This window comes from Xenopus laevis, chromosome 4L, assembly GCF_017654675.1.
Source record: "Xenopus laevis strain J_2021 chromosome 4L, Xenopus_laevis_v10.1, whole genome shotgun sequence".
Classification (NCBI taxonomy): Eukaryota; Metazoa; Chordata; class Amphibia; order Anura; family Pipidae; genus Xenopus; species Xenopus laevis.
In genome coordinates, this window is record NC_054377.1 from 1,707,824 (window position 1) to 1,734,951 (window position 27,128).

Below are 27,128 nucleotides of genomic sequence, written 5' to 3' on the forward strand. Positions count from 1 at the left end.
CCAACTGTTTGGCCTTACTCTCCCCCATCCTCCCTCTTCTCTCCCCTTCTATATTTCTCCTCTCCCCATTTGTCTCTCTACTCCCTAACCCCCTTTCCCTTCTCTCCTTCTGTCTCTCATCCCCTCTCCTTTCCTTTTCTCCTCCAACTGTTTGGCCTTACTCTCCCCATCCTCCCTCTTCTCTCTCCTCTTCTATATTTCTCCTTTCCCCCATTTGTCTCTCTACTCCCTAACCCCCTTTCCCTTCTCTCCTTCTGTCTCTCATCCCCTCTCCTTTCCTTTTCTCCCCCAACTGTTTGGCCTTACTCTCCCCCATCCTCCCTCTTCTCGCCCCTTCTATATTTCTCCTCTCCCCCATTTGTCTCTCTACTCCCTAACCCCCTTTCCCTTCTCTCCTTCTGTCTCTCATCCCCTCTCCTTTCCTTTTCTCCCCAACTGTTTGGCCTTACTCTCCCCCATCCTCCCTCTTCTCTCCCCTTCTATATTTCTCCTCTCCCCCATTTGTCTCTCTACTCCCTAACCCCCTTTCCCTTCTCTCCTTCTGTCTCTCATCCCTTCTCCTTTCCTTTTACTCCCCAACTGTTTGGCCTTACTCTCCCCCATCCTCCCTCTTCTCTCCCCTTCTATATTTCTCCTCTCCCCCATTTCTCTCTCTACTCCCTAACCCCCTTTCCCTTCTCTCCTTCTGTCTCTCATCCCCTCTCCTTTCCTTTTCTCCCCCAACTGTTTGGCCTTACTCTCCCCCATCCTCCCTCTTCTCTCCCCTTCTATATTTCTCCTCTCCCCCATTTGACTCTCTACCACCTAACCCTCTTTTCTCTCTTTTTTTTCCTTCTCTTATGCTTTCTTTTACATTTCCCCTATTTTTTATTCTTCTCCTTTTCACCCCATTTTTCTAGTGTCTGCCCCTCAGTTTCCCCTCTGTGGGTAAGTTCTGTACAGTTATATTTAGGAGCCCAGCAACCTTTCCCTTAGTAACTCGGCTCTGGAGTTGATTCTGTTTATAATGATCTTCGTCTCTAATGAAGTGAGTTTGGGAGGCAAATTGTTCAGCCTGGACACATTCTCAGTGTAACAGTTGAGAGATCAGGTAAATTGGAAGGACGGCCAATAATTAACTGAGTGAATAAGACTGTGAGGTTATTGCTGGGGAGGGAATTTAGCAAATAACAATTCACTGCCCCTCAGTAAATCAAACTGACCGAGGAAATGGCCCTACAGGGTTCAGCCAATAAAACCTCTTTTATGGTTTGTCCCAATATTGTTTCCAGGGGGATTTTAGTCGTTTATAGAGAGGGAAAAGGGACAATAAAGAGTAAATTCATTATTAGTAAGTTTTACATGGAAGGAATCTCCCCAACAGTCGCCGCGGTTGGAAAAAAGATGATGAATTTCATGGAATGAGATGAAGGTTCCATTTCCCCAATCCTTGTTTTTCATTGTGTAAGACCCCAGTGTTTCCTATATTATTATTCTGCTCTGTAACTTGCTGGTGTTCTATACACTACATAAATGATGATGATGATGAAGAAGAAGGAGAACAAGGATCATGATCATTTCTCAGAGTCATTAACTGACCAGACAGGCAACGAGGACGGCGTCGCTGTTATGTCTCTGCTCTGGCGAACGGCAAAGTTGGATGAGCCGGGGGATACCTGCGGGGGGACAGAGAAATATCAAAGTCTATGAGAGCAGCCCCCCGACGGGGTCCAGTATCCAAAGTCAGTAAGTGAATGGGAAAGGCCCATCTCTTTTACTGTATAATTAATGCAGATAAGGCCAAACTAATTACCTGTGTTATTCTAATTCACTGCTTTTTGCAGTGAAACACAAAGACTCTTATTTAATTACCTTAATTATCCTAATATAACATAATCCGTTTATTCCTGATCTGTGGTCGTTGTTTACTTTCCCTTTAATCCCTTGCTGGGAAACCGACATTTGATCAAATTGTATGAAGTCCCGGGAGTCACAGACTATTGGCTGATTCATTTGGTGTATGACTCTCACCCTTGGGTTAAGGACTCCATTTCTGTCTGGCCTGAGAGCACAGGCGGCACTGAGGGAAAGGAGGGGCTTGTTACCAAATGGGGGTGGGGACAACTATAAAAAAAAAATCATCGAAAATGTTTTTTGGTTTTTTTTTTAGATAAAAAACAAGTAGTTTGGGATTCTTGCACAATTGTAGCTTTGGCAACTTTTTTACTATTTCACTGAAAATTATTTCCCAACATCATCAACTTTTAAAAAATGTAAGAATTAGACAATTTCTACTTGATTTTAAAATAAAGCTACAAATTCAGTTTTAATTCAATTCGACTTTTTTATCACCAGGTTTGAAAATATTTAAATCTTTAAAATCTTGGAAATAGGTGCAATTTGACTTTTTTTTTTGTTGTCAATTAGAATTGCCCAATTATAAAGCACCTGGAAAAAAATATTCTTAGAAAATTTACAAATAAAATCTTTTTTTCCCATATCCCCCCATAATTGTTTGATTTAGATAAAATGTGAAAACTTTTGAAAATCTAAATTCTAAATTTGATTTCAATTGAATTTGATTGCTTTTGAGAAACATTATTGCTTATTTTATAGAGAAGCAAAAAATGTTCCATCTTACAAAAAAGTGAATTTTATCACTATGAAATTTTGAACTTTTTCATATATTTTCCCCACCAAAATTTTTTTTTTTTTCTTTGCAAGGTGTGGAGTTGAGAAAATGTTTAAACTTGAAATTTTTTTTTAATTTATAAAGCTCTAAATTCAATTCTGAATTTTAATTTGTTTCATTTGTGAAATTTCATATTTTGTGAAATACAATTGCCTATTTATAGAGAAGAAAAATAATGTTCTTTTAAAAAAATAAAATAAAAGACTACGGATGCACTGAATCCACTATTTGGGATTCAGCCGAATCCCCGAATCTATCGTGAAAGATTCGGCCGAATACCGAACCAAATCCTAATTTGCATATGCAAATTAAGGAGAGGACAGGAAAAAGTGGAAGAAAATCTTCTTTTGTTACGAAGAGTCACGTGATTTCCCAACCTGCCCCTAATTTACATATGCTAATTAGGATTCGGATTCGGCTCGGCCAGCCACAAGGATTCGGCCGAATCCAAATCCTGCTGAAAACGGCAGAATCTTGGCAGAATCCCTAACCGAATCCTGGATTTTGTGCATCCCTACAAAAGAATATTATCCTTATGCTCCCAAGTGATGCCAAAACTCTGCCCACTATGCATCTAAACCCCGCCTACTCATAAGTCCCGCCCCTTTTATGACCTATGAATTGTGCTTGTGTGACAGCAATACCCACTGTAGCCTCCTGATGGCAGCACTGATCTCAATGGAGTTAGGCTAAAACACATTCAATATTTGCACTATTGGGAACTCACAATTCTGTTTTATTGCACAGCGGGCGACCTCGGGATCCCGACACAGACGGGCGAGGGTGACAGCGGCTTTCTGCTGGACGCGCTCACAGGATGAGATTTCCGACAATCTCCCAGAAGCGGATTTCTCAGACAGCATTTCCATCAGAGTGGCGACGCCTTGGTAAATAAAGAAATGTTTAATTACTGACATGTGTGCTGCTGGTTCTGACCCTTGAAACAATGTAGCAGAAGCCAGCTGAGAAGCATGCAAGTTTGACTTCTGCTACATTGTTTCAACAGTCGGTATTTGCAGTACAGATGGTGAAAGACGGACACAGAACTACAAACCCAGTGAGAATGAGGAATGAATGGATATTGGGAAGTTGTATCAGGAGTCAGAAGCAGCAGTGCAGAGAAAGGGACAGACACAATGACAGTTACACAGAACTATAAACCCAGTGAGAATGAGGAATGAATGGATATTGGGAAGTTGTATCAGGAGTCAGAAGCAGCAGTGCAGAGAAAGGGACAGACACAATGACAGTTACACAGAACTATAAACCCAGTGAGAATGAGGAATGAATGGATATTGGGAAGTTGTATCAGGAGTCAGAAGCAGCAGTGCAGAGAAGAGAAAGGGACAGACACAATGACAGTTACACAGAACTATAAACCCAGTGAGAATGAGGAATCAATGGATATTGGGAAGTTGTATCAGGAGTCAGAAGCAGCAGTGCAGAGAAGAGAAGAGAAAGGGACAGACACAATGACAGTTACACAGAACTATAAACCCAGTGAGAATGAGGAATGAATGGATATTGGGAAGTTGTATCAGGAGTCAGAAGCAGCAGTGCAGAGAAGAGAAAGGAACAGACACAATGACAGTTACACAGAACTATAAACCCAGTGAGAATGAGGAATGAATGGATATTGGGAAGTTGTATCAGGAGTCAGAGGCAGCAGTGCAGAGAAGAGAAAGGGACAGACACAATGACAGTTACACAGAACTATAAACCCAGTGAGAATGAGGAATGAATGGATATTGGGAAGTTGTATCAGGAGTCAGAAGCAGCAGTGCAGAGAAAGGGACAGACACAATGACAGTTACACAGAACTATAAACCCAGTGAGAATGAGGAATGAATGGATATTGGGAAGTTGTATCAGGAGTCAGAAGCAGCAGTGCAGAGAATGAGGAATGAATGGATAATCTTTAATTACATCTTTTTTCATCCTGTTTCTAACTGTCATTTTTTTCTAATGATCCTTTTTGTATCACTGGGAAATCTGCAATAACAGTAATATCTGGGGGGGATCAATATGGACAACGTGGGAGAAACGTACCGTTTCCTTGAACAAATTCCGGGGCGCACTGATCCAGAACCGACAGGTTGGCCAGAATTGTCACAATCTGTGGGGGCAAAAGAACATGAAACGGAGTCAGCGGTGACTTAGATCTGATCTATCTGATAATAACTTAACCCTTCATTATCTGACAAAACAACAGTCCTGCCTTGCTTTATGGCTATTTACGTATTGACCTTTCTATTGCCGCTTACAAAGCCGCTATGAAATAATAAGCACAAAGCTTGAGTGAAATACAAATGACTCTATAAGTAGCGATGGGCGAATTTCTCCTGTTTCGCTGAAAAATTCGTGAATTTCCCGAAAAATTCTCGAAATGGTGAAAAATTCGCTAAAAATGAGTGAAACTCAATTTTGACGCCAGCATTAAAGTCAATGGGCGCCCGAATAGTGTTAATAGGGGAGTGACTTTTCGGACGCGAGTCCAAAAATTTTTTATGCCGCCGAATTTCTGCTTGAATTTTGTGAATTTATTCGCCCGTCACCATCTATAAGATCTGAGCTGTTTATAAGTTTTAAACCTCAATCCTTCCTTATGTCTCACACAATGACCTTCCCTGAGTTTTCCAGTTCAGTGGAATCTCAATGGGAGACATTGTAGCCAACGACGAGAGTCTTTTTACCCTTTAAATGATTAATTAGTGATTGTTTTACAGGTTGGGGAACCGCTGAGAAGGGGGGCAGGTAAGTGAGAAGTAATTTGCACCTTCAGTCCCGTAACCATAAATTATTGTCAGCGAGTGATCGACTCAGACCTGTCAGTCACGGGAGGGTTTTACATACGTGATTATCCTCCCGCCAGAATCCCCCGCCCGCGGCAGCGCGTTAATAAATGGCGAGGATTAAGTGTCAGCTCGGACCTTTGTTTAGCAACAAACACTTTCCACTTGGGGAATTAACGGAGGTAAAAAACGAAATTACCGTTCATTTAAATCTCAACGTGAAATTATTTCTAATCTGTAAATAGTGTCGTTATGGGTCTGTTCTGACTCACTCCGAACTCCCATGGCTGATTATTAAAGGGCAAGAAAGTCATATTCACTGGGGGAGCCAAATGTTTATACAGAATGAGACAAAAGGAAAGTGTTGGAAGGGTTACTGTCTGCTCTCTCTCATTTCCCTACAGAAATAGGGATTGGTAACACTAGATAGGTACCTAATATATAGAGACAAGAGGAAAGTGTTGGAAGGGTTAATGTCTGCTCTCTCTCATTTCCCTACAGAAATAGGGATTGGTAACACTAGATATGTACCTAATATATAGAGACAAGAGGAAAGTGTTGGAAGGGTTACTGTCTGCTCTCTCTCATTTCCCTACAGAAATAGGGATTGGTAACACTAGATAGGTACCTAATATATAGAGACAAGAGGAAAGTGTTGGAAGGGTTACTGTCTGCTCTCTCTCATTTCCCTACAGAAATAGGGATTGGTAACACTAGATAGGTACCTAATATATAGAGACAAGAGGAAAGTGTTGGAAGGGTTACTGTCTGCTCTCTCTCATTTCCCTACAGAAATAGGGATTGGTAGTACTAGATAGGTACCTAATATATAGAGACAAGAGGAAAGTGTTGGAAGGGTTACTGTCTGCTCTCTCTCATTTCCCTACAGAAATAGGGATTGGTAACACTAGATAGGTACCTAATATATAGAGACAAGAGGAAAGTGTTGGAAGGGTTACTGTCTGCTCTCTCTCATTTCCCTACAGAAATAGGGATTGGTAACACTAGATAGGTACCTAATATATAGAGACAAGAGGAAAGTGTTGGAAGGGTTACTGTCTGCTCTCTCTCATTTCCCTACAGAAATAGGGATTGGTAACACTAGATAGGTACCTAATATATAGAGACAAGAGGAAAGTGTTGGAAGGGTTACTGTCTGCTCTCACTAGATCGGTACCTAATATAAAGGGATATATAGGGAATCTGGGCCCATTTATCTATGGAAGGAAAGTGTGGGCACAAGGGAAGAGCACGAGGAACTACGTGTTGTGACTCCTGACAAAGCTGCGAGTGTTGGAGCAACTCGGCGCTTGATACAAACACAAACAGTATTTAGTCTGAGGATCTGAGACCCCCAATTCCACAAGGTATCGCCCTAAACAGATGCGCGGGGCAGAGTGATTACAGTTCAGGCGCATCTCTCGGCTGCTGATGACGGTGGGCATACATCAATATAAATATCGAATTTCACATGCAAAGAGACAGAACTGTGATTGCGCCGGTTCCCATAAATGTTTCCAATTACAGACGTGTAATTAGAGCGTGTGCGGCGCGGCTCCCCGGGAGAGACTGAGATTGAGGATTTCATTATCTTCCCTGAGCCAAAGTGGCTGATCTGCGTTACAAGTAGGAACCGGTCCCCCCTGACTCCAGACTCTTAACTTGCCCTTTTATTTTCCGCCGTTCAGACTCCCCAGTCTCTCGTCTCCGCAATGGAAAAAACTCAGACACGGCCCTGAAATGGTTAATAATCACCGGGGGAGACGAGCCGGCGCAGCAAATAGGGACATTAAATAATTAAAGGGATAACGAGTTGATCATTTCATTTTTTATAATCACCTACAATTACAAATAAAGTCACGGGGAGTTTTAGTTAATGAGAGTTTTAGGTTTCCATCAAAGTATTTTAAAGAGAAATTTAGTTTGTATGTTCCCTTTAAGTCTGAGAAGTTGGGCAGAAACACAGTTTATTCCATAGACTATAATGCAACAGCGCCCCCTAGTGGCAAATACTGATGATATTGCTTAACAATTTATTCAAATATCTGCCCTGTATCCGTAGAAACAGTTCCCCACCCATCAATAAATTATTCATAACCCCTGGGAATCCCATTACCTGACTGTCCTTACAGTAAAGAACCCCTTCCTATGCTGATGGTGAGATCTCCTTTCCTCCCCACCAATGAATCACTCATTCCCCTCTCTTGGTAGGGAATCCCATAACCTGACTGTCCTTACAGTAAAGATCCCCTTCCTATGCTGATGGTGAGATCTCCTTTCCTCCCCACCAATGAATCACTCATTCCCCCTCTCTTGGTAGGGAATCCCATAACCTGACTGTCCTTACAGTAAAGACCCCCTTCCTATGCTGATGGTGAAATCTCCTTTCCTCCCCACCAATGAATCACTCATTCCCCTCTCTTGGTAGGGAATCCCATAACCTCACTGCCCATAAAATTAAGAACCCCTTCCTATGCTGATGGTGAGATCTCCTTCCCTCCCCACCAATGAATCACTCATTCCCCTCTCTTGGTAGGGAATCACATAACCTGACTGTCCTTACAGTAAAGAACCCCTTCCTATACTGATGGTGAAATCTCCTTTCCTCCCCAACATGAATCACTCATTCCCCCTCTCTTGGTAGGGAATCCCATAACCTGACTGCCCTTACAGTAAAGAACCCCTTCCTATGCTGATGGTGAGATCTCCTTTCCTCCCCACCAATGAATCACTCATTACCCTCTTTTGGTAGGGAATCCCATAACCTGACTGTCCTTACAGTAAAGAACCCCTTCCTATGCTGATGGTGAGATCTCCTTTCCTCCCCACCAATGAATCACTCATTCCCCCTCTCTTGGTAGGGAATCCCATAACTTGACTGCCCTTACAGTAAAGAACCCCTTCCTATGCTGATGGTGAGATCTCCTTTCCTCCCCACCAATAAATCACTCATTCCCCCTCTCTTGGTAGGGAATCCCATAACTTGACTGCCCTTACAGTAAAGAACCCCTTCCTATGCTGATGGTGAGATCTCCTTTCCAGCGCCGTTTCTGGGGAAGGAGCCGCCTGAGGCGGCTCCTGCAATGCCGCCCCCCGCACCGACTTACCTGTCGGCGAGGGGAGGCAGGAACACGATTGCGGAGAGCGCAATTGCGCTCTCTCGCAATAGCGCAGCCGAATTTCCGGTTTAAAAACCGGAAATTCGGCTCTTAAAGGTGCAGGAATCCTGTCTGGCGCTGCCGCCTGAGGCGAGCGGCTCAGCTCGCCTCATTGGCGGAGCGCCCCTGCTCCTTTCCTCCCCACCAATGAATCAGTCATTCTCCCTCTCTTGGTAGGGAATCCCATAACCTGACTGCCCTTACAGTAAAGAACCCCTTCCTATACTGATGGTGAGATCTCCTTTCCTCCCCACACTAAAGAGTAGTAATCTGAGGCCCCTTTTTATGAACACCTCTCTGAATATAGGGGCATTATCTGTAAGACCTTCAGGCCTCTTTCATGCTTTATACCCATCTACAGTAGAGTGTAAGCTCCACTCACTTGGTCTCTGGCAAACGATGTGTCAATCCGCTGTTTGTCGGTGCAGACGTTGAGCAGGATTTTCATGGCGTTCATCTGAAGAAGCATCTCGCAGGCGAGCGTATCGAAGAAGGTGATGTTGGCGAGCGCGGCTGAGGCCAGTAGACAGACTTCCCCACATGAAGCCTCTTTACAAAGTCCTGGGAGACAGATACAAGAAGCTGATTGGATTCTGTAGCACAATCATATTGGCTTTGCTTGATAATAAAGTTTTTTTTTAGTGCAACTGGACCCACCGTTCTGAAACATCAAGGGCAATGTTCTTAGTTGAACATGAGCCACCTAGTGGACAAATAAGGAACATCAGGCCCACCAGAGAACCTACAGTCTACAGCCCACCAGGTGATGTCCCGGTCTACCAGCAGTCCATTCCCCACCAATACTCACTCAGCAGAGCGGTCACAATTTCCTCCATGTTTTCCAGGAAGCTGCTGAGATGTTGGGTGAAAGGGAGTTGGGGCGACGTGATCTGGGCTATAACCGCTGCCACTTCTGCTCTCGTTGCTTCTGGCTGAGTCTCATCCGTCAACATATCTGTCAGACACAAGATCCCGTCCACCTGGAAAATGAGCCGTCAGTTTTCAATCACAGTATTACCATCAATGATTGCTTATTCGTTAATCAAATAGAGGCAATAACATTTGCAATTGTTAGTTGTGTGCTACTTGCCCTTTAATTCAAAATAAAACCCTAGCCTAGAGCTCAGTTGACTCTTAAGAGTAATGAGCCCCTGTTTCCCATCTCGTTATACCCTCCTGTATTACCCACAATCTGCAGGCAGCAGCTAAAGGGGTTTAAAGGGGAAGTAAACCTAATTTTTTGCTCACTTTCTATTGAGAAAGGAGAAATCTCTAGGTATTTGCTTAAAATAATTCCTTGTTCAAATATTTCTTCACTATGAGCTCATGATTCTCCACCATATGATTTAATTTAACGCTCAATGACATTTCTTCATGCGATTTGTGCGTTTCTGAAGGTTAGGGGAAATAAAAACACAGAAATCTGCTTTTCTGTTCAAATTGGATCAATGCCCGAGTCGCACTGATTTCAATAAATTCAGATTAATAAGTGCTAAATTGGTTCGTTAGTCGTGCTTGTTTTGTTTTTAATCACGTCAAGATTCATTACAGCCAGTTACAATGAGAGTCTTTGAATCAATGCGACTGCAATTCCATGCGGGATTACAAAATACCCCTTTATTTTAGCCTCGAAACGCCAAACACATGACTAGCTCTGGAATGAACCAATAGAATTGCAGCTTGAAAGCATCAGACATTTCTATAATCCCATAGCCTTTCTCAAATACAAACACTGTATGTGTTTTTTTGGGAGATTGTGTTGAACTATACATTTATGTCTAGAGGGGTATAAACCCAACGGAGCTGGAGTAATTCTGAAAAAAAAATAAAAAAGGACATTATATATAAGAAGACAGAGAAGAGCAACAAAACAGATAAAGGGGATGAGGAAACTGATTTATGAATATAAATTCCCCTCGCTGGTATTGTACATTGAATTAGAAGAATGGAGAGTGGATATGACCTCTCTCTTACCAGTAGATCTATCCAGAGGACACCAGGACATCCCTTGACAGTGTTGGACTGGACCTCCTAGGGTCCACCAAAGAACCACACATCCAGGGCCCTCTCTGCAGCAATTAGATGGAGTAAGTGCCAAATAGTGTGGAAGTTATTTAGGCTTAAGGTGGAAATAAGAAAGTTCTGATGGGAATTGTCCCTGGTTTTATCCCAACTGGAGATCCTCAGGCACTCGTTGAGGCCAGTCAGACCCAGTCCCTTGAGATTGGAGACCTTGAAGAAAGGAGAACTCAATTTACCATTACAGAACTAGTTCTCAAAACCTCTACATATACATACATATACCATAGACATCACAAGTCATGTTCAGTCCTCAGCGTCCTTGGTTAGTCAATTCTGTTGACTTTTTCTTGCTCACGTAGTCATTGCTGAGTTACAGCTGTTCATTGTTTCTGGACCTGCTCCATCTGCTTGTTGAGTGATGGCCTGTTCCATGATGCGGATCTGCTCCCATGTGCTCATTTTCTTGCTGCTCATTGCTGTAGAATGGCTCCATCAGCTGAGGGACCTTCATCCTTTTGCTCATTACTCTGATCCCAATGAATCCTTTGACTGTTGTTGACAATCTACATCTGCTTGTTGCTCTGTTCAACTAAGGGTTTTACAACTCCTTGCAAAGAAGACGCTCATCATAGGGATTTCTCCTAAGATCCTAGGGATCCTACACCGGCTGTTGGTTGGTCACCAAGGATATAGTGCATCCCACTTGAACTGTAACAACCTACACAGCGGTTTTTTAGGGAGACAAATGAGCAACTACTAGAAAAAAGTACAAAATTCAGATCTCTGCCTCTTCCCTGCAACAGTTTCAGGGACACGTAGTGTCTGGCTCACCCCACGACTGTCTCCAGGGTCTATGGTTGCCACCTCAGTCCTGGAAACATATTAAATCCACATATGACTTGGCCAATCAGCAAATAATTATGATGCATAGCGCAGGCTGCACTGGACCTTGTACCATGCCAAGGTCATTCCTGTTTAGCCAATAAGAATGCAGATTTCATACTCTACAGGGTCCGACCAAGCGGCCAAAACCACTGCAGAACGTTCAAAAGCTCCACCTACCTTTTTTTTTCCCCTTGATTATTAAAAAATATGTGTCTTTGAAATATTTGGTATTTTTTCATGAGATTTTCAATAAACCCCGAAGGCCAGAAGGAAAAGGCCAGCGTCCCGCTAATGATTCATTGGCGTGAGGAACAATCTTTTAAGCACAGTTTTATCTTCCAAAAGCTGCTGATCCAAGCATGGGTATAATTAGAATTAATGTTCAGAAGGGAACTGGATCCCTGCCCTGTGCATTCTATTCTTTTATTACAGCAATCAATTAAAGGCTATATTAATTCTGCGCCGCTCGGGATATGATAAAAGTGGGAGCGTTGAGGCCAAGTGACTTGCAGGAGTTATTTTTGTCCGTCCCTTGTGGTAAATTTCATTTGCTTCTATGACATCTGCTTCTTTAAAAGACTTGCAGCCACGAGTAACCTCTGTGTTTGTGCCATTTTATCCCATAATGCTTGGTGTTTCCATTAGACTATGGGCACACTGATGGCTGGGGGCATTGAGTGGGTACTAGAGTACAGGGTGGGTCTCCTTGTCCTTCTGAAAGTTGTATCTTTAGGAACCAAATATTTGTCATAATTGTATAATGAAACTGTTTATGCCCCACTTCTTGAGTAAATTAGGGCAGCACCGAAATAAATAGAATTACTGTAAACTAAGTGTAAACAACATGTAAAGATGATCAGCCTTGGACATTGCAGAAATAGATCAGGCAAGAAATCCAGAGAATCCCATTGGGTAAAGACCTCATCAGGCCACTGGTACAAACCTTGTCCAATGAGTATAAACAGGCCATGCATGATCCAGTTGTTTAAATCGGGGATCACTGAAAGTGATTACTGGAGGTAAAGTGTAAACAACATGTAAACATATAAAGAAGATCAGCCTTGGACATTGCGGAAATATATCAATCAAGAAGTACAGAAAATCCCATGGGGTGAGGACAAGGCCACTGGTACAAACCTGTCCAGTAAGTATAAAGTGTAACATGTAAATTTGTGTAAAGAAAATCAGCCTTGGACACAAACAGTGCAAACTATAGTAAATACATGGACCAATACTGCCTTCCTACTAAGCTGCTCATCAATTTAACAGATTATTGGGTGGTGTTTGGGACTATGGGGATGATATCTGATTGGATTTCCAATTGGTTGAAGACTCATCAGCTGTTGTGTAAAGATCAGCCTTAAACATTGCAGAAATAGAAAAAAATGGCAACATGCAAACAACAAAGTGTAAAGTACAGTAAAGCTGCCTCCACATGGACCAATACTGCCTTCCTACAAGGCAACAGATTATTGGCTAATGTTTTGGACATAAAATGCTGATATCTGATTGGGTTATATTCACATATCAGTCAAGAAGCCCAGAAAATCCCATTGGGTGAGGACCTCATCATGCATGTGATCTAATTATTTGACTAGGGATCACATCAGTATTATACATGGAATTGGTACTGTATTTATCTGCTGTGTGTTCTGGGTATTATACATGGAATTGGTCCTGTATTTATCTGCTGTGTGTTCTGGGGTATTATACATGGAATTGGCACTGTATTTATCTGCTGTGTGTTCTGGGGTATTATACATGGAATTGACCATGTATTTATCTGCTGTGTGTTCTGGGGTATTATACATGGAATTGACCCTGTATTTATCTGCTGTGTGTTCTGGGGTATTATACATGGAATTGGCTCTGTATTTATCTGCTGTGTGTTCTGGGGTATTATACATGGAATTGACACTGTATTTATCTGCTGTGTGTTCTGGGGTATTATACATGGAATTGGCCCTGTATTTATCTGCTGTGTGTTCTGGGGTATTATACATGGAATTGGCCCTGTATTTATCTACTGTGTGTTCTGGGGTATTATACATGGAATTGGCCCTGTATTTATCTGCTGTGTGTTCTGGGGTATTATACATGGAATTGGCCCTGTATTTATCTGCTGTGTGTTCTGGGGTATTATACATGGAATTGGCACTGTATTTATCTGCTGTGTGTTCTGGGTATTATACATGGAATTGGCCCTGTATTTATCCTGCTGTGTGTTCTGGGGTATTATACATGGAATTGGCCCTGTATTTATCTGCTGTGTGTTCTGGGGTATTATACATGGAATTGGCCCTGTATTTATCCTGCTGTGTGTTCTGGGGTATTATACATGGAATTGACACTGTATTTATCTGCTGTGGGTTCTGGGTATTATACATGGAATTGACACTGTATTTATCTGCTATGTGTTCTGGGATATTATACATGGAATTGGCTCTGTATTTATCTGCTGTGTGTTCTGGGGTATTATACATGGAATTGGCCCTGTATTTATCTGCTGTGTGTTCTGGGGTATTATACATGGAATTGGCCCTGTATTTATCTGCTGTGTGTTCTGGGGTATTATACATGGAATTGGCCCTGTATTTATCTGCTGTGTGTTCTGGGGTATTATACATGGAATTGGTCCTGTATTTATCTGCTGTGGGTTCTGGGCTATTATACATGGAATTGGGCCTGTATTTATCTGCTGTGTGTTCTGGGGTATTATACATGGAATTGGCCCTGTATTTATCCTGCTGTGTGTTCTGGGGTATTATACATGGAATTGACACTGTATTTATCTGCTGTGGGTTCTGGGTATTATACATGGAATTGACACTGTATTTATCTGCTATGTGTTCTGGGATATTATACATGGAATTGGCTCTGTATTTATCTGCTGTGTGTTCTGGGGTATTATACATGGAATTGGCCCTGTATTTATCTGCTGTGTGTTCTGGGGTATTATACATGGAATTGGTCCTGTATTTATCTGCTGTGTGTTCTGGGGTATTATACATGGAATTGGCCCTGTATTTATCTGCTGTGGGTTCTGGGGGTATTATACATGGAATTGGCTCTGTATTTATCTGCTGTGTGTTCTGGGGTATTATACATGGAATTGGCCCTGTATTTATCTGCTGTGGGTTCTGGGGGTATTATACATGGAATTGGCCCTGTATTTATCTGCTGTGTGTTCTGGGGTATTATACATGGAATTGGCACTGTATTTATCTGCTGTGTGTTCTGGGGTATTATACATGGAATTGACACTGTATTTATCTGCTGTGAGTTCTGGGGTATTATACATGGAATTGGACCTGTATTTATCTGCTGTGTGTTCTGGGTATTATACATGGAATTGACACTGTATTTATCTGCTGTGTGTTCTGGGGTATTATACATGGAATTGGCCCTGTATTTATCTACTGTGTGTTCTGGGTATTATACATGGAATTGGCCCTGTATTTATCTGCTGTGAGTTCTGGGGTATTATACATGGAATTGGACCTGTATTTATCTGCTGTGGGTTCTGGGGTATTATACATGGAATTGGCACTGTATTTATCTGCTGTGTGTTCTGGGTATTATACATGGAATTGGCCCTGTATTTATCACTCCAGTCAAGAGGAAGGAAATATGTGGTCCAGGGTATTAAGACCCCATGAATAAGGATAAGGCAGTATTTGGGCCTATGCCAAGCTGAAGTCACAAGCAGATATGACACATGCAGACTTTAGTGGACCGTGTGTGGTTCTGTTGCCCGAGGCTACTAATAGCCGAGAGAGCCAATGTTTAGGCATCAGTTGTCCACTTGCCAGAGAACCTTATTCTGCTTTTGACCACAGGGTAAGTTGCAACACACGCTGGTTGGACACACAAAGCTCCAATATAAGTGAAGACTCATGTTTGACTATAATGGGTCTGATGTGTTGCCCAGAAAGACCCTATAGCAAGTCAATATGGCGACCGGTGTTAATTCAGGGGTTCCTCTGTCCCTCTTGCCATTTTAGGGGGCAGATCCTGTGCCCATACAGCAAAAAAGTCAACGGCTCTCCCTGCATTAAAAGAGTTGAATTTCTGGATTAGAAAGTTTATCGTTGGCGCTGCCCGGGGGCACAAGAAAGGAAACGAGAGGCATCAGATGAGAAAACTGCCCAGAAGTGCTGACATTGCGCATTTCCTCAGCCGCCTCCTTAAATCTCCCTCCATCTTTGTTCTGCGGCGACTTGGCCACCGGTATCTCCTGGAAGAGAGGGAATTACTAATGGCAGCAAACGAGACGCGCCATCCATCTGAGCTAACGATCACCCCCGGCACAGTCTGCGCCCCCTGATTTATTAACGAACAAACCAAGCGCCTCATTGACATAATGTTTCCGAGTCCCCCTCGCCTCACATTGGTCACAACTAACGAACTTGTGTTTAAAGGAGCGGCGCGTTCCCTCGGCGCCATTATTAGAGCTCAAGTCTTGGCCGTTCCATTTGCTGCAAATCAGGATACGCCGGCCACTAAATAATTCATGCGGTGTATCGAGTCGAGGGGAGCGGAGAGTTCATTAAATGCAATGTGGCTCAAGAGCTGTCACTCACTCTCATAATAATGACACAATGCTGGAAAGGAGGTCAGACATTAAATTCCGAATGTAATTCCAACCCCCACCCCCCCCCCACGGGTCTCCGGAACCAACAACAACAAACACGCAGCCCGAAATGTCTAAGAAACGAGGAATTTCTCGTACTCGTACAAACTAGAGTTTCACTCGAATGTTTCAATAATTCATATTGTTTTGATCAGCGGATTCTGCCCGTTCCCCATGTCTCATTATCCCCACTTGTCAAGAATGTCACATAGTGTCGGGTTTGGGGCTGAAGTTTTAGGTTTACAGCAAATGAAGCAACTAGAAAAAAAAAATGATATATATATATTAGTTCTCTGAATCTTGAAACCATATTGATATTAAGTGCAATTCAGCAGGAACAGTCCCCTAAGTTTCATTATAGTCTGTACAGAGAGATCCCATAAAACTATGGCAGTATAGGTATTCCCTGTACTAAGCACAATTCAGCAGGAACAGCCCCTAAGTTTGCTCATAGTCTGTACAGAGAGATCCCATAAAACTATGGCAGTATAGGTATTCCCTGTACTAAGCACAATTCAGCAGGAACAGTCCCTAAGTTTGCTCATAGTCTGTACAGAGAGATCCCATAAAACTATGGCACATAGGTATTCCCTGTACTAAGCACAATTCAGCAGGAACAGTCCCTAAGTTTGCTCATAGTCTGTACAGAGAGATCCCATAAAACTATGGCAGCATAGGTATTCCCCTGTACTAAGCACAATTCAGCAGGAACAGCCCCTAAGTTTGCTCATAGTCTGTACAGAGAGATCCCATAAAACTATGGCAGCATAGGTATTCCCTGTACTAAGCACAATTCAGCAGGAACAGTCCCCTAAGTTTGCTCATAGTCTGTACAGAGAGATCCCATAAAACTATGGCAGTATAGGTATTCCCTGTACTAAGCACAATTCAGCAGGAACAGTCCCTAAGTTTCATTATAGTCTGTACAGAGAGATCCCATAAAACTATGGCAGAATAGGTATCCCCTGTACTAAGCACAATTCAGCAGGAACAGTCCCTAAGTTTGCTCATAGTCTGTACAGAGAGATCCCATAAAACTATGGTACATAGGTATCCCCTGTACTAAGCACAATTCAGCAGGAACAGTCCCTAAGTTTGCTCATAGTCTGTACAGAGAGATCCCATAAAACTATGGTACATAGATATTCCCTGTACTAAGCACAATTCAGCAGGAACAGTCCCCTAAGTTTGCTCATAGTCTGTACAGAGAGATCCCATAAAACTATGGTACATAGGTATTCCCTGTACTAAGCACAATTCAGCAGGAACAGTCCCTAAGTTTGCTCATAGTCTGTACAGAGAGATCCCATAAAACTATGGCACATAGGTATTCCCTGTACTAAGCACAATTCAGCAGGAACAGTCCCTAAGTTTGCTCATAGTCTGTACAGAGAGATCCCATAAAACTATGGCAGTATAGGTATTCCCTGTACTAAGCACAATTCAGCAGGAACAGTCCCTAAGTTTCATTATAGTCTGTACAGAGAGATCCCATAAAACTATGGCAGAATAGGTATCCCCTGTACTAAGCACAATTCAGCAGGAACAGTCCCCTAAGTTTGCTCATAGTCTGTAAAGAGAGATCCCATAAAACTATGGTACATAGGTATCCCCCGTACTAAGCACAATTCAGCAGGAACAGTCCCTAAGTTTGCTCATAGTCTGTACAGAGAGATCCCATAAAACTATGGTACATAGATATTCCCTGTACTAAGCACAATTCAGCAGGAACAGTCCCCTAAGTTTGCTCATAGTCTGTACAGAGAGATCCCATAAAACTATGGTACATAGGTATTCCCCTGTACTAAGCACAATTCAGCAGGAACAGTCTCTAAGTTTGCTCATAGTCTGTACAGCCCTCTATTCCATCATAGGCACCTATATGTTTAATAATTGATCTCTATTTATCTATTTAGTTTCCTTTTAATCTATTGATTGATTGTACAGATTGTAAAGCTTCTCAGTTTACATTTCTCTCTCTCTAATGATATTTGAAGATATGGGAGGGTGCTGCCATGTCTCTTGCCACACCTGAAATCTTTATCCATAAAACAGCACCCCTAGAGGACATAAATGGATGTGGGGCGTCTATGTGGACACACGGAAGCATTTGAGTGGAGTCAGACACATCATTATGGAAAATAGAATAAAAATTGTCAGTTCCACCCCTCCCATTGAATCTGAAGAGTTGCAGTTCCCTTACTAACCAGCAGATGGTAGTGTGAGACAGCAAATGATTTCCCATACAGGAGACATTATTCATTGCAGTTATGTAGAAATATTCATTGTTTTGTTACAGGAATTCTGTGGGAAACCAGAACCCAATACTGTATCTGAGAGGGGTGTAAAGTCATTTGGGCAAGGCCCACTAAAGAGAGATAAATAATAATATACATTGGAACTGCCCTACTGTAAATCCTGCCAATAAATCAAGGGCCTATGGAGGAAAGCCTCTGCTATTGGGCACTTGCCATTATCTGTACCCCTAACCCCTGCATCTGCCAGCTCAGTTTTAGGGAGCCGAGAGTTGTAGTTGAACTACAGTGGAAGGATTGGCCATTGTGGTTTATTTATCTGCATTGTTTTGTTTGGATTCAACTTGTCCTTGAAGGTTGAAAAATCATTTTCTATTTATCTGTCAATTCAATAAATATTGATCGGGATCAGCAGTCGTTATCCCACGGCAGCAAAATTCCAGCGAGTTTGGGGAGTCGCATCCCTTGGAGGCAGGGGAGCCGGTATTTTACTGACCTGGCTGGTAAAAATTATGGCTGATCCCAATGTTATTAATAGGGAATAAAGATAAATATATAGGAAGGTCAGTGATCCCAATGTTATTAATAGGGAATAAAGATAAATATATAGGAAGGTCAGTGATCCCAATGTTATTAATAGGGAATAAAGATAAATATATAGGAAGGTCAGTGATCCCAATGTTATTAATAGGGAATAAAGATAAATATATAGGAAGGCCAGTGATCCCAATGTTATTAATAGGGAATAAAGATAAATATATAGGAAGGTCAGTGATATGATCCCAATGTTATTAATAGGGAATAAAGATAAATATATAGGAAGGTCAGTGATCCCAATGTTATTAATAGGGAATAAAGATAAATATATAGGAAGGTCAGTGATCCCAATGTTATTAATAGGGAATAAAGATAAATATATAGGAAGGCCAGTGATCCCAATGTTATTAATAGGGAATAAAGATAAATATATAGGAAGGTCAGTGATATGATCCCAATGTTATTAATAGGGAATAAAGATAAATATATAGGAAGGCCGGGATTTATTTCCTACTTGGAGGCCATGGCGGATCCATCGGTCCAGTAATAACTTCCAGCGATCGTTATGGATCATTCACCATTGGTACATAATCCCTATAGCGTATGCCATTTAAAGGGCCAGCTATGATCTTCTGACACAGTTTGCAAGTGGTCATTATTTATTTAGCTAATTACAATTGCCTGGGAATCCCCCCCAGATATTCAGCCTATTAGCCGTTAGCCAATGGGAAGGAAGGAAATGAGTGGCAGACTCAAGGACAGAACTTTCCGGAATGAAATATTTAGGAATAGACAAGGATGAGGAATCATTTATTTATGAAGGTGTAAATGGGTTTGGGAGGTTCCGTTAAATTGACGTCCCTGGTGGGGCATTGGCCAGAATGAAAGCTGCTCCAAGAATGGAAAGCAGGAGGAATTCTGGGTAATTGACAAAAATGCTAAGGAACCCTGTATCTATGGGCTTTTTATATGCTTGCATTATTCCCAGTGCACATCTTTGCTTTCCAGCAGTGATGCGATGATGGCCCAGTTTCCTATATTAAAAGAGTCAGTGGTCAATTTTCTTCACTCCCCAGCCTGTTAAACAATCATCGGTGATTTATATATATTATATAGATATATATAGGGGGTCTGGCCATGCCTGGGGAGGCAGTGGGGACCCTGAGACTTCAGAGGGGCAGAATAAAATAGATTTGCTTCACTTAACATTTGACCTGTCTCTTCTATTGCAGCCCTATGGGAAAGATCAGCCGCTGCCCCATGCTGGTGGGAAGGGGTACTGCAACTAATCAGCTGGAAACCCAGAAACCACAAGGGTCATGTTTTAATGAAAGCTCCATAAATATCCATTGGGAATAAGCGTCAGACCCACAGGGGTTACAGGATTTGCTCCATGTAGTCCTCACACCTTGTATACGGATTTATTATTTGTTCTAGGGTGGCCCTTGCCCAGACACGCCACTCTAACGCCTCTCTAACGCCTCTCTAACGCCTCTCTTACATCTCCGGTGGCAGAATATTCACACATTGGAATTAGGGAACATGACTTCTTTCATTTTTCCTATTACTGGATCAAGCCCCCGTTTTCTTGGTTATTGCCCTCCCCCCTGACCCTTTAATAAAACTCAGATCAAATTTGCATTTCTGCATTGAATGTTTGCAGTTAGTCTTTTTTATTTGTATCCTTTTAAGGGGCTTTTTTACCCTTATGCTCTGTAGTGCCCAGGTTTGGCATTTACAGTTGCTGCCTGGTTGCTAGGGTCAACGACCCTCTTTTTTTACCCCCGGTGTACGGCTGCTGATAAAAACACAATCAGCTGTAGAAATTGGTCAGAATGAACTGTAAACTGCCATGAAAGGGTTAATTGGGAGCGCAGCAGGAGAGTAAATATGTACCCAGGGCAGCACTAATGCTTCTTTATTCTTTCATATTCTCTGCAACGCAACAAGAGGGACGTATTCATACAGCTCTGGCTCAGTATACGGGCGAATACAAACATGGCATCTGTAGTTTTATTAATATCAGCCACAATAGTCGCCAGGAAGCACAGCGTTGTGGTTTGTTACTGCCCCGGGCCGGGGCTTTATTTGTTTGCCAATCACAGGTCAGAAGAAGAAATGAGGGTTTAACAATTTAATTGAAAACCAGTTAATGAATCTGTCTGGCAATGAGCAGCCGAATTAGGCCCTGGTCTTATACCAGTGTTAGTATTTAAAGTTCCAAATACAATTGTTAGAGGGTAAGTGGCACAAAATTGCACCCGAAGGGCACATGCCCCAAGGCAGATCCAGTGAAAGGTGCAGAAAAGAAATCGAGCAGAAGAGATTCCTTATTCAGCTAATTGGGACAGACAAACGAGAATAGAACGTTCAAGAACACGAAGATCCAGTTCATCTGTTTCTCTCACACTGGGGATGAGCACAGACAGTACAGAATAACCTTCACTTGGGTAAATAATGACTTCCCTCCTCTACTGATTTACATCCCAAGTTGGGCTCCTTCAGACAATAAAATATGTTGATACTACAATAACTCTGATGCTAGAGGAGAAGAAAAGAGAAAGGGGTGGGAAACTAGAAGAAGAAGAATAAAGACTTTCTGATGGTGGGATCTGCTTTTGAATTGAGGCTCCTCCTAACTTGACCCATGTTTTTCTTAGATTGTCATCTGCCAAGTATTACCTGCAAGTTCAGAGCAGTTCAATTTGTACTTTATCATCGGTTTGCAAAGGACTGGGCTGGTTGGAATGACTTGAGATGAGTTAAATCAAGTTGTGTTAGATGAGGCCAAGTCAGGATGCAATCGGTTGGGACAACTTCATTTAGGTTACATTTATATTTTGTTGGGAAGAACTGTGTTAGGATTGCCTGTGATACATTTTATTGTTTTAAGATGAGATGGAATGGAAATAGTTAAGCAAGTTGAGTTGGGTTGTAAGAGATGAATTTGAGTCTGTTATGCTAATACTTAGCTGGATTGCGTTGACCATAGATAGGTCAGAACAAGTTGGGAAGGCTATGTTGAGTTGGGTTGGAATTGTTGAAGTTGTGTTGAGTTACACTTAGACGTATTGAGTTGACCGTAGCTAGGTGAGAATACATTGGCCAGGTTTAGTTGAGTTGGGGAAGCTGAGTTACACATTGTTAGACTGAGCTGACTTTAGCTAGGTCGGGATGGATTAGTGAGCTAAGTTGAGTTGTTTCAGAATTAAAGTTAAGTTCAGTAGAGTTACATGTAGTGGCATTGAGTTAACCTTAGTTACATCAAAACACACTGTCCAGGCAAAGTTGAGTTGGGTTAGAATTGGTGAAGTTGGGTTCAGTAGCTGGATTGAGTACACCTTAGATAGGTCAGGACACGTTGGCCAGGCTTAGCCGAGTTGAGTTCAGTAGAGTAATATTCAGTTGGAATGAATTGCCCTTAACTAGGTCCGAAGGCATTGGCCAGGCTAAGTTGAGTAGTGTTGGAGCTTTAGTTGAGTTAAACATCTGAATTAAGTCCATTTTATGTTGTAGATGGGTCAGAACAGTTTGGCCAGGTTAAATTGAGTTTGGTTGGATTGGGTCAGTAGAGTGGCACATGCAGTAGAACTCAATTTTAATCCAAAATTCAATATGGATGATAGATTGGTGGGATAAGACAAAATGGTATTAAATGTGAATTAAAGCGATGAGGTTTTTCAGTAAAAATGCTGGAGATGTAGAAAATTCAGCAAAAACATGAATTTGGAAATTAATAAATCAGCCTCCCCGTGTTCTCATAAAAAGTAACTGAAATTCCAAATATTTAAGATGCTGCAAAGGGATGAGCCCCTTCAAATAGAGATCTCCAGTAGGAATGGCACAAAGTCATCTTCTGTATAAGAGCGAGGCATATCCTAGCAACATTCTCGTTTAACCATTCGCTGCCATTGGCACGCAGTCTGTTTAACTTGTTATTTGATGTGACAAGAAAATGATTATTATAAAAACCTACAAACAAATCACTTTTCAGCTCCTGAGCCTCCATGGCAACAAGTCTTGCCTTTCCCTTTCATCCCAGACATCATCCGCCTGAATTCCTTTCTAAATCACTGGGGCAATTACACAACAATGGAGCTGGTGGGGCGGAGTCTAAAAACAAAGTTATTCGAATAAAAACGCTTTCAGGTTAGTCAGAAAAAGTCTAGAAATCTATATGAAATTTGGCAGATTCCTCTGTGTTCTTAAAGATGAAATAATACTTGGTGCCCTTTGACCTTCCAGTTACAAATGAAGCCCCAAAAGTTACAAGATTTTTGTAGGAAACTCTCAATGGGGGGTTAGGGTTATAAAATGTATCACTTTTCTTACAATATCTTGAGGGCATCTGCCACAGGTTTATGGTGCCACCAGAAGGGTAATATTTGCCTTGAGGAAGAGCACACTACTATTGAGTGAATTTAATTATTCAATGTGAAGTATCTCCACCCTTACTCTAGGCCAGTGCTGCCCAATGGTTTCCATAGAGTTGGTCAGTCATTCATAACAACACAAGCTTGTCATAAAATGAGAAGGTCATCCGTAAAAGTCAGAAGAGCTCTTGAGCAGTCTTGTGAGGGCCACATATGACCAGAGTCTTCCAATGGAAAGCCCTACCCAAGGCCAGGCAGCAGAGCAGCATTAAGTGCCCTATACAAGTACAAACCAAAAGTCCACTGGATAGTTCTAAATGCTGCTCTTTAAGGCCCAAGGAATTATTACCCTGAGGGGGGGAAATGTCCATATTAAGAAAGTTGAGCCTGAGGGGAGCACCACGCATTGCCCATTAAAACCAACATATGGGTGGAAAAACTATGGGTCTGGAGATGCCAAGATCCTTCTGTGATGACGTCATTGTGCGCCTGCCACATTGTGACATCATCATATACCAACGCCACTTCTTTAGCACTAAATTCAAATCTAAAAACCCCTCAAGACATGTGTTTGATGCTTCCTGGGTACATTTTGACTTTTATCATTCAGGCTGTGTTGACTCTTGTACATTCCTGACTATCCTCATCCTCATTGACCCAGGGGCATAACTACAGAGGAAGCAGACCCTGCAGCTGCAGGGGGCCTCATGAGGCCCTAATTAAGGAGAATATGAATTTGTTGTGGGGCCCAGTATCATATAGTTACTCCACTGGCTTGACCTTTGGACTAGGGCTCTGCTTGACCCTTCTGGTACCTTCCAACTGATCTGTTCTACAATGTTTCCTCCCCAAACCTTACGTCATGGTCCCGACCACCATCTACCTCCATGACGACTACTTACCTTCTCCATCTGGCAGAGACCTTCCTCCACGCTGCACAGAGAAGCCAATGACCGTAGCGCTGGCGAATGGAGACATCGGAAGCAATCTTGCCGGCAGATCTTAAACAGCGCCACCACGGCTTCTTCCTGTAAATGACCCAAGACTTGTTACTGAGACATTGGCCATTGGTGAATAAGCCCCTTCGGCTGATTAGGTTGAACCTTGACATAAATCTGTAACCATGCCTACCATCTACCCTTTTCTACCCGCCCATTTATTAATATGTTTTATTAGCCAGAAATCAAACAAAATTATCTAATTTATCTATTATTAGATCAAATTGACTTTTAGCATTTACAAAATATCATATTAATTAAACTCGCTGTAAGAGTCAAAGAGGCGGCGGCATGAAGTGAATCATCCTCGGCAAACTGCGCAATTTGGAGCCTTAATTAGCGACCAATTAAGATGGAAGAGACTTCAGTGACCAGTGATAACGAGAGGTACAATGCGGAATCGACCCGCTCGCTGTCGTTGTTTTTTTCGAGTTGTCAGACTCCTATTTACTGACACTTTTATTGATCACTTTCATTTTCTGACATGTAATTAGAGGAATAATAATAGCTCTTAGCATGAATAATAACGTTTGTCCAGTTGTGCAGCAACTAAGTCTTTAGTAATAACGAGCAATTATACACCATCGTCTATTTGTGTTACCCTTTAGTCCGATCCCTTTGGCTTGGTACAAACTGGAGTTTATAAATGGCCAGTAGGGGCGCCGTTCTATGTCTGGTTATGGTTCATTCCATGAAGCTTAATTGTGTATTGTGTTCATTATATTTTCATTTATCTTGGTTGGGTGCTCAAAATATTCTTAAAAGGGGACCTCAACCTTTTCCTTTAGGGAACATACAGAGTTGTGCAGTTGGGTTGACGGCCGCCATATTTGAGGTCTGTCCCCAGGCCCCAGAGCGATGGTTCTGGTTCAGGGTTCATGTTCCTCTTTGTTGATCACCAACCTGGGAAATGCTGTGGCTAAACATGGCGGCCACTAGAGTAGCACAAGAGACCTATGAGAAAATTGGGAAACTCTTTATTGGGCTCATGTACAAGACTAGCCAATGTTACCGAAGAGGTAGAAAGAGCGAGCGACTGCAGCGGCGGGTGCGTCAGACTTTGAAGCGCAAGACTTTTGCTCAATTGATGATTAACCCCATAGCAGCTCCATTAGCAGAGAGGTAGGCTCGACTGAAATGGAAATGAGTGTGGCAGCTCACGGGCAGGGATGTAATTTCCTGGGGGTCACTGACTCCAATGGAAACTGCCGCTGACATTCATTGCTGGGCTCCTCGCCGGAAAGTTCAGCAGCAAATGAACATCAGCACTCGATACGCATGAATCTCAAGAGGATTCTCGGAGTTCAGACTTCACAAATGACCTCATTGTCGCCGCGTTTCCAAGCGCCCATCGCAGGCGTCACAATGTGGAATGTGTGAGTGTCAACAATGCCTCAGAGATGCTTCAACTTACCCTTTACATCCAAACGTTCATCACCATTAATCACCTATTTAAGCCCATTGTGGAGTCAGCAAAAGTTTCATGAGAAAAACTGTATTCTTGAATTTGTCAATAGTTGTAAAAACACTTGGAATGTTCCCTATGCCGTATCAGTGCTCTAAAGCCTATCAAACAAGCTGCCCAGATTCCCTTTCTGTGCCCCAGTTTGGGGATTTATACTGACCATTTTTTTTTGGCTGCCCTTGCAGCACTGCAGGAAAGCAGATCTAAGATCAAATGAGTAAATTCTGAATTCAGGGTGGAGGCGTGGCTATGCAGGGTGGAGGCGTGGCTATGCAGGGCATCGGACCAGACGTTTTTCGGATGAGCTCCATTCCTACTTTGATCGATTAATACCTTGATTGCTGTGACCGATACCCGTAGCACCATTGACAAGACAAGAGCTGTGACATCCAGGACACGTCGCAGGTCCAAGTGTGGCCCCTAACCGCACTCAAAAAGGCAAACTCAACCACCTCAAGGTGCCATCTTGGAACAGGCCCCAGCCACCTTCTGCACTATGACTGGCAACTATCCCAGAACCAGCACAACTTCCCAAGATATCTCCAGATATCTCCTGGGGTCAAGTATGTACAGGACTTATATCCAGAGGGTCAACTTGAACAACTTGAACAACTGCACCTTGTGGAACAACTAACTCCCAATGTAAACTTTAGATATTTCCAACTCAAACATGTAGCAATTAGCCAATTTACAATCATGGGCCCTCAACTGATATCTACTACTCTGGAAATTAAACTTCAGCTGCAAACTTTGTTTAAACCTCCGTCTACTATATACCAGGTCTTGACTCTCCCAAATAATCCAAAACATCTCTTCTGCCATGATAAATGGAGCTCAGATATACCTACTGTAACTGAAAGTGACCGGGCGACGGAGCTCGGCATTTACTACCACCATTGATGTTGGCCAAGGCTAAGCTGATACAAATCAAATGTATCCATTGTGTATACATGACCCCCAAACAACTTAACTGCATTAACCTGAATAGAGTGAACGTCCGTCCGAGATGTGGGAGCGACCCTGGGAAATGGCAACATACGACGTGGTCCTGCTCCAACGTTGAAGACTATTGACACAGATCTTGGCTTTCATATCAAAAGTGACGGTTTCGAGCATTGAACCTACTCCGGCGACCGCACTACTGGGATCAACCACTGGAATTGTCTCCTCTAAAGAAAGTAGAACTTTTCTTTTTCTAAAAAAACTGATTATCCTGAAATGGAAATCACCCACCTTAATGGAATAATGGAAAGAAACAGTAAACGAAACGTTACCATTTTATAAAGCGGCATAAATTGCTTGGGGATGCCAGGACAAGTTCTTAGACATTTGGCTATTA

The 27,128-nt window shown here is 42.4% G+C and overlaps 1 protein-coding gene across 1 annotated transcript in view; it reads right to left on the bottom strand.

Annotated features, from left to right (window-relative positions):
* The window catches only part of LOC108713442 (protein inscuteable homolog), a 60,381-nt gene that overhangs the window by 1,398 nt on the left and 31,855 nt on the right, over window positions 1-27,128 (bottom strand). Inside the window, exons 8-13 of the mRNA XM_041589675.1 lie at window positions 24,229-24,354; window positions 9,430-9,601; window positions 9,004-9,182; window positions 4,721-4,787; window positions 3,399-3,554; window positions 1,579-1,655 (exon numbers count right to left, since the gene is read on the bottom strand). Coding sequence (XP_041445609.1) covers window positions 1,579-1,655; window positions 3,399-3,554; window positions 4,721-4,787; window positions 9,004-9,182; window positions 9,430-9,601; window positions 24,229-24,354 — 777 coding nt within the window. The remainder of the gene's footprint in view (window positions 1-1,578; window positions 1,656-3,398; window positions 3,555-4,720; window positions 4,788-9,003; window positions 9,183-9,429; window positions 9,602-24,228; window positions 24,355-27,128) is intronic.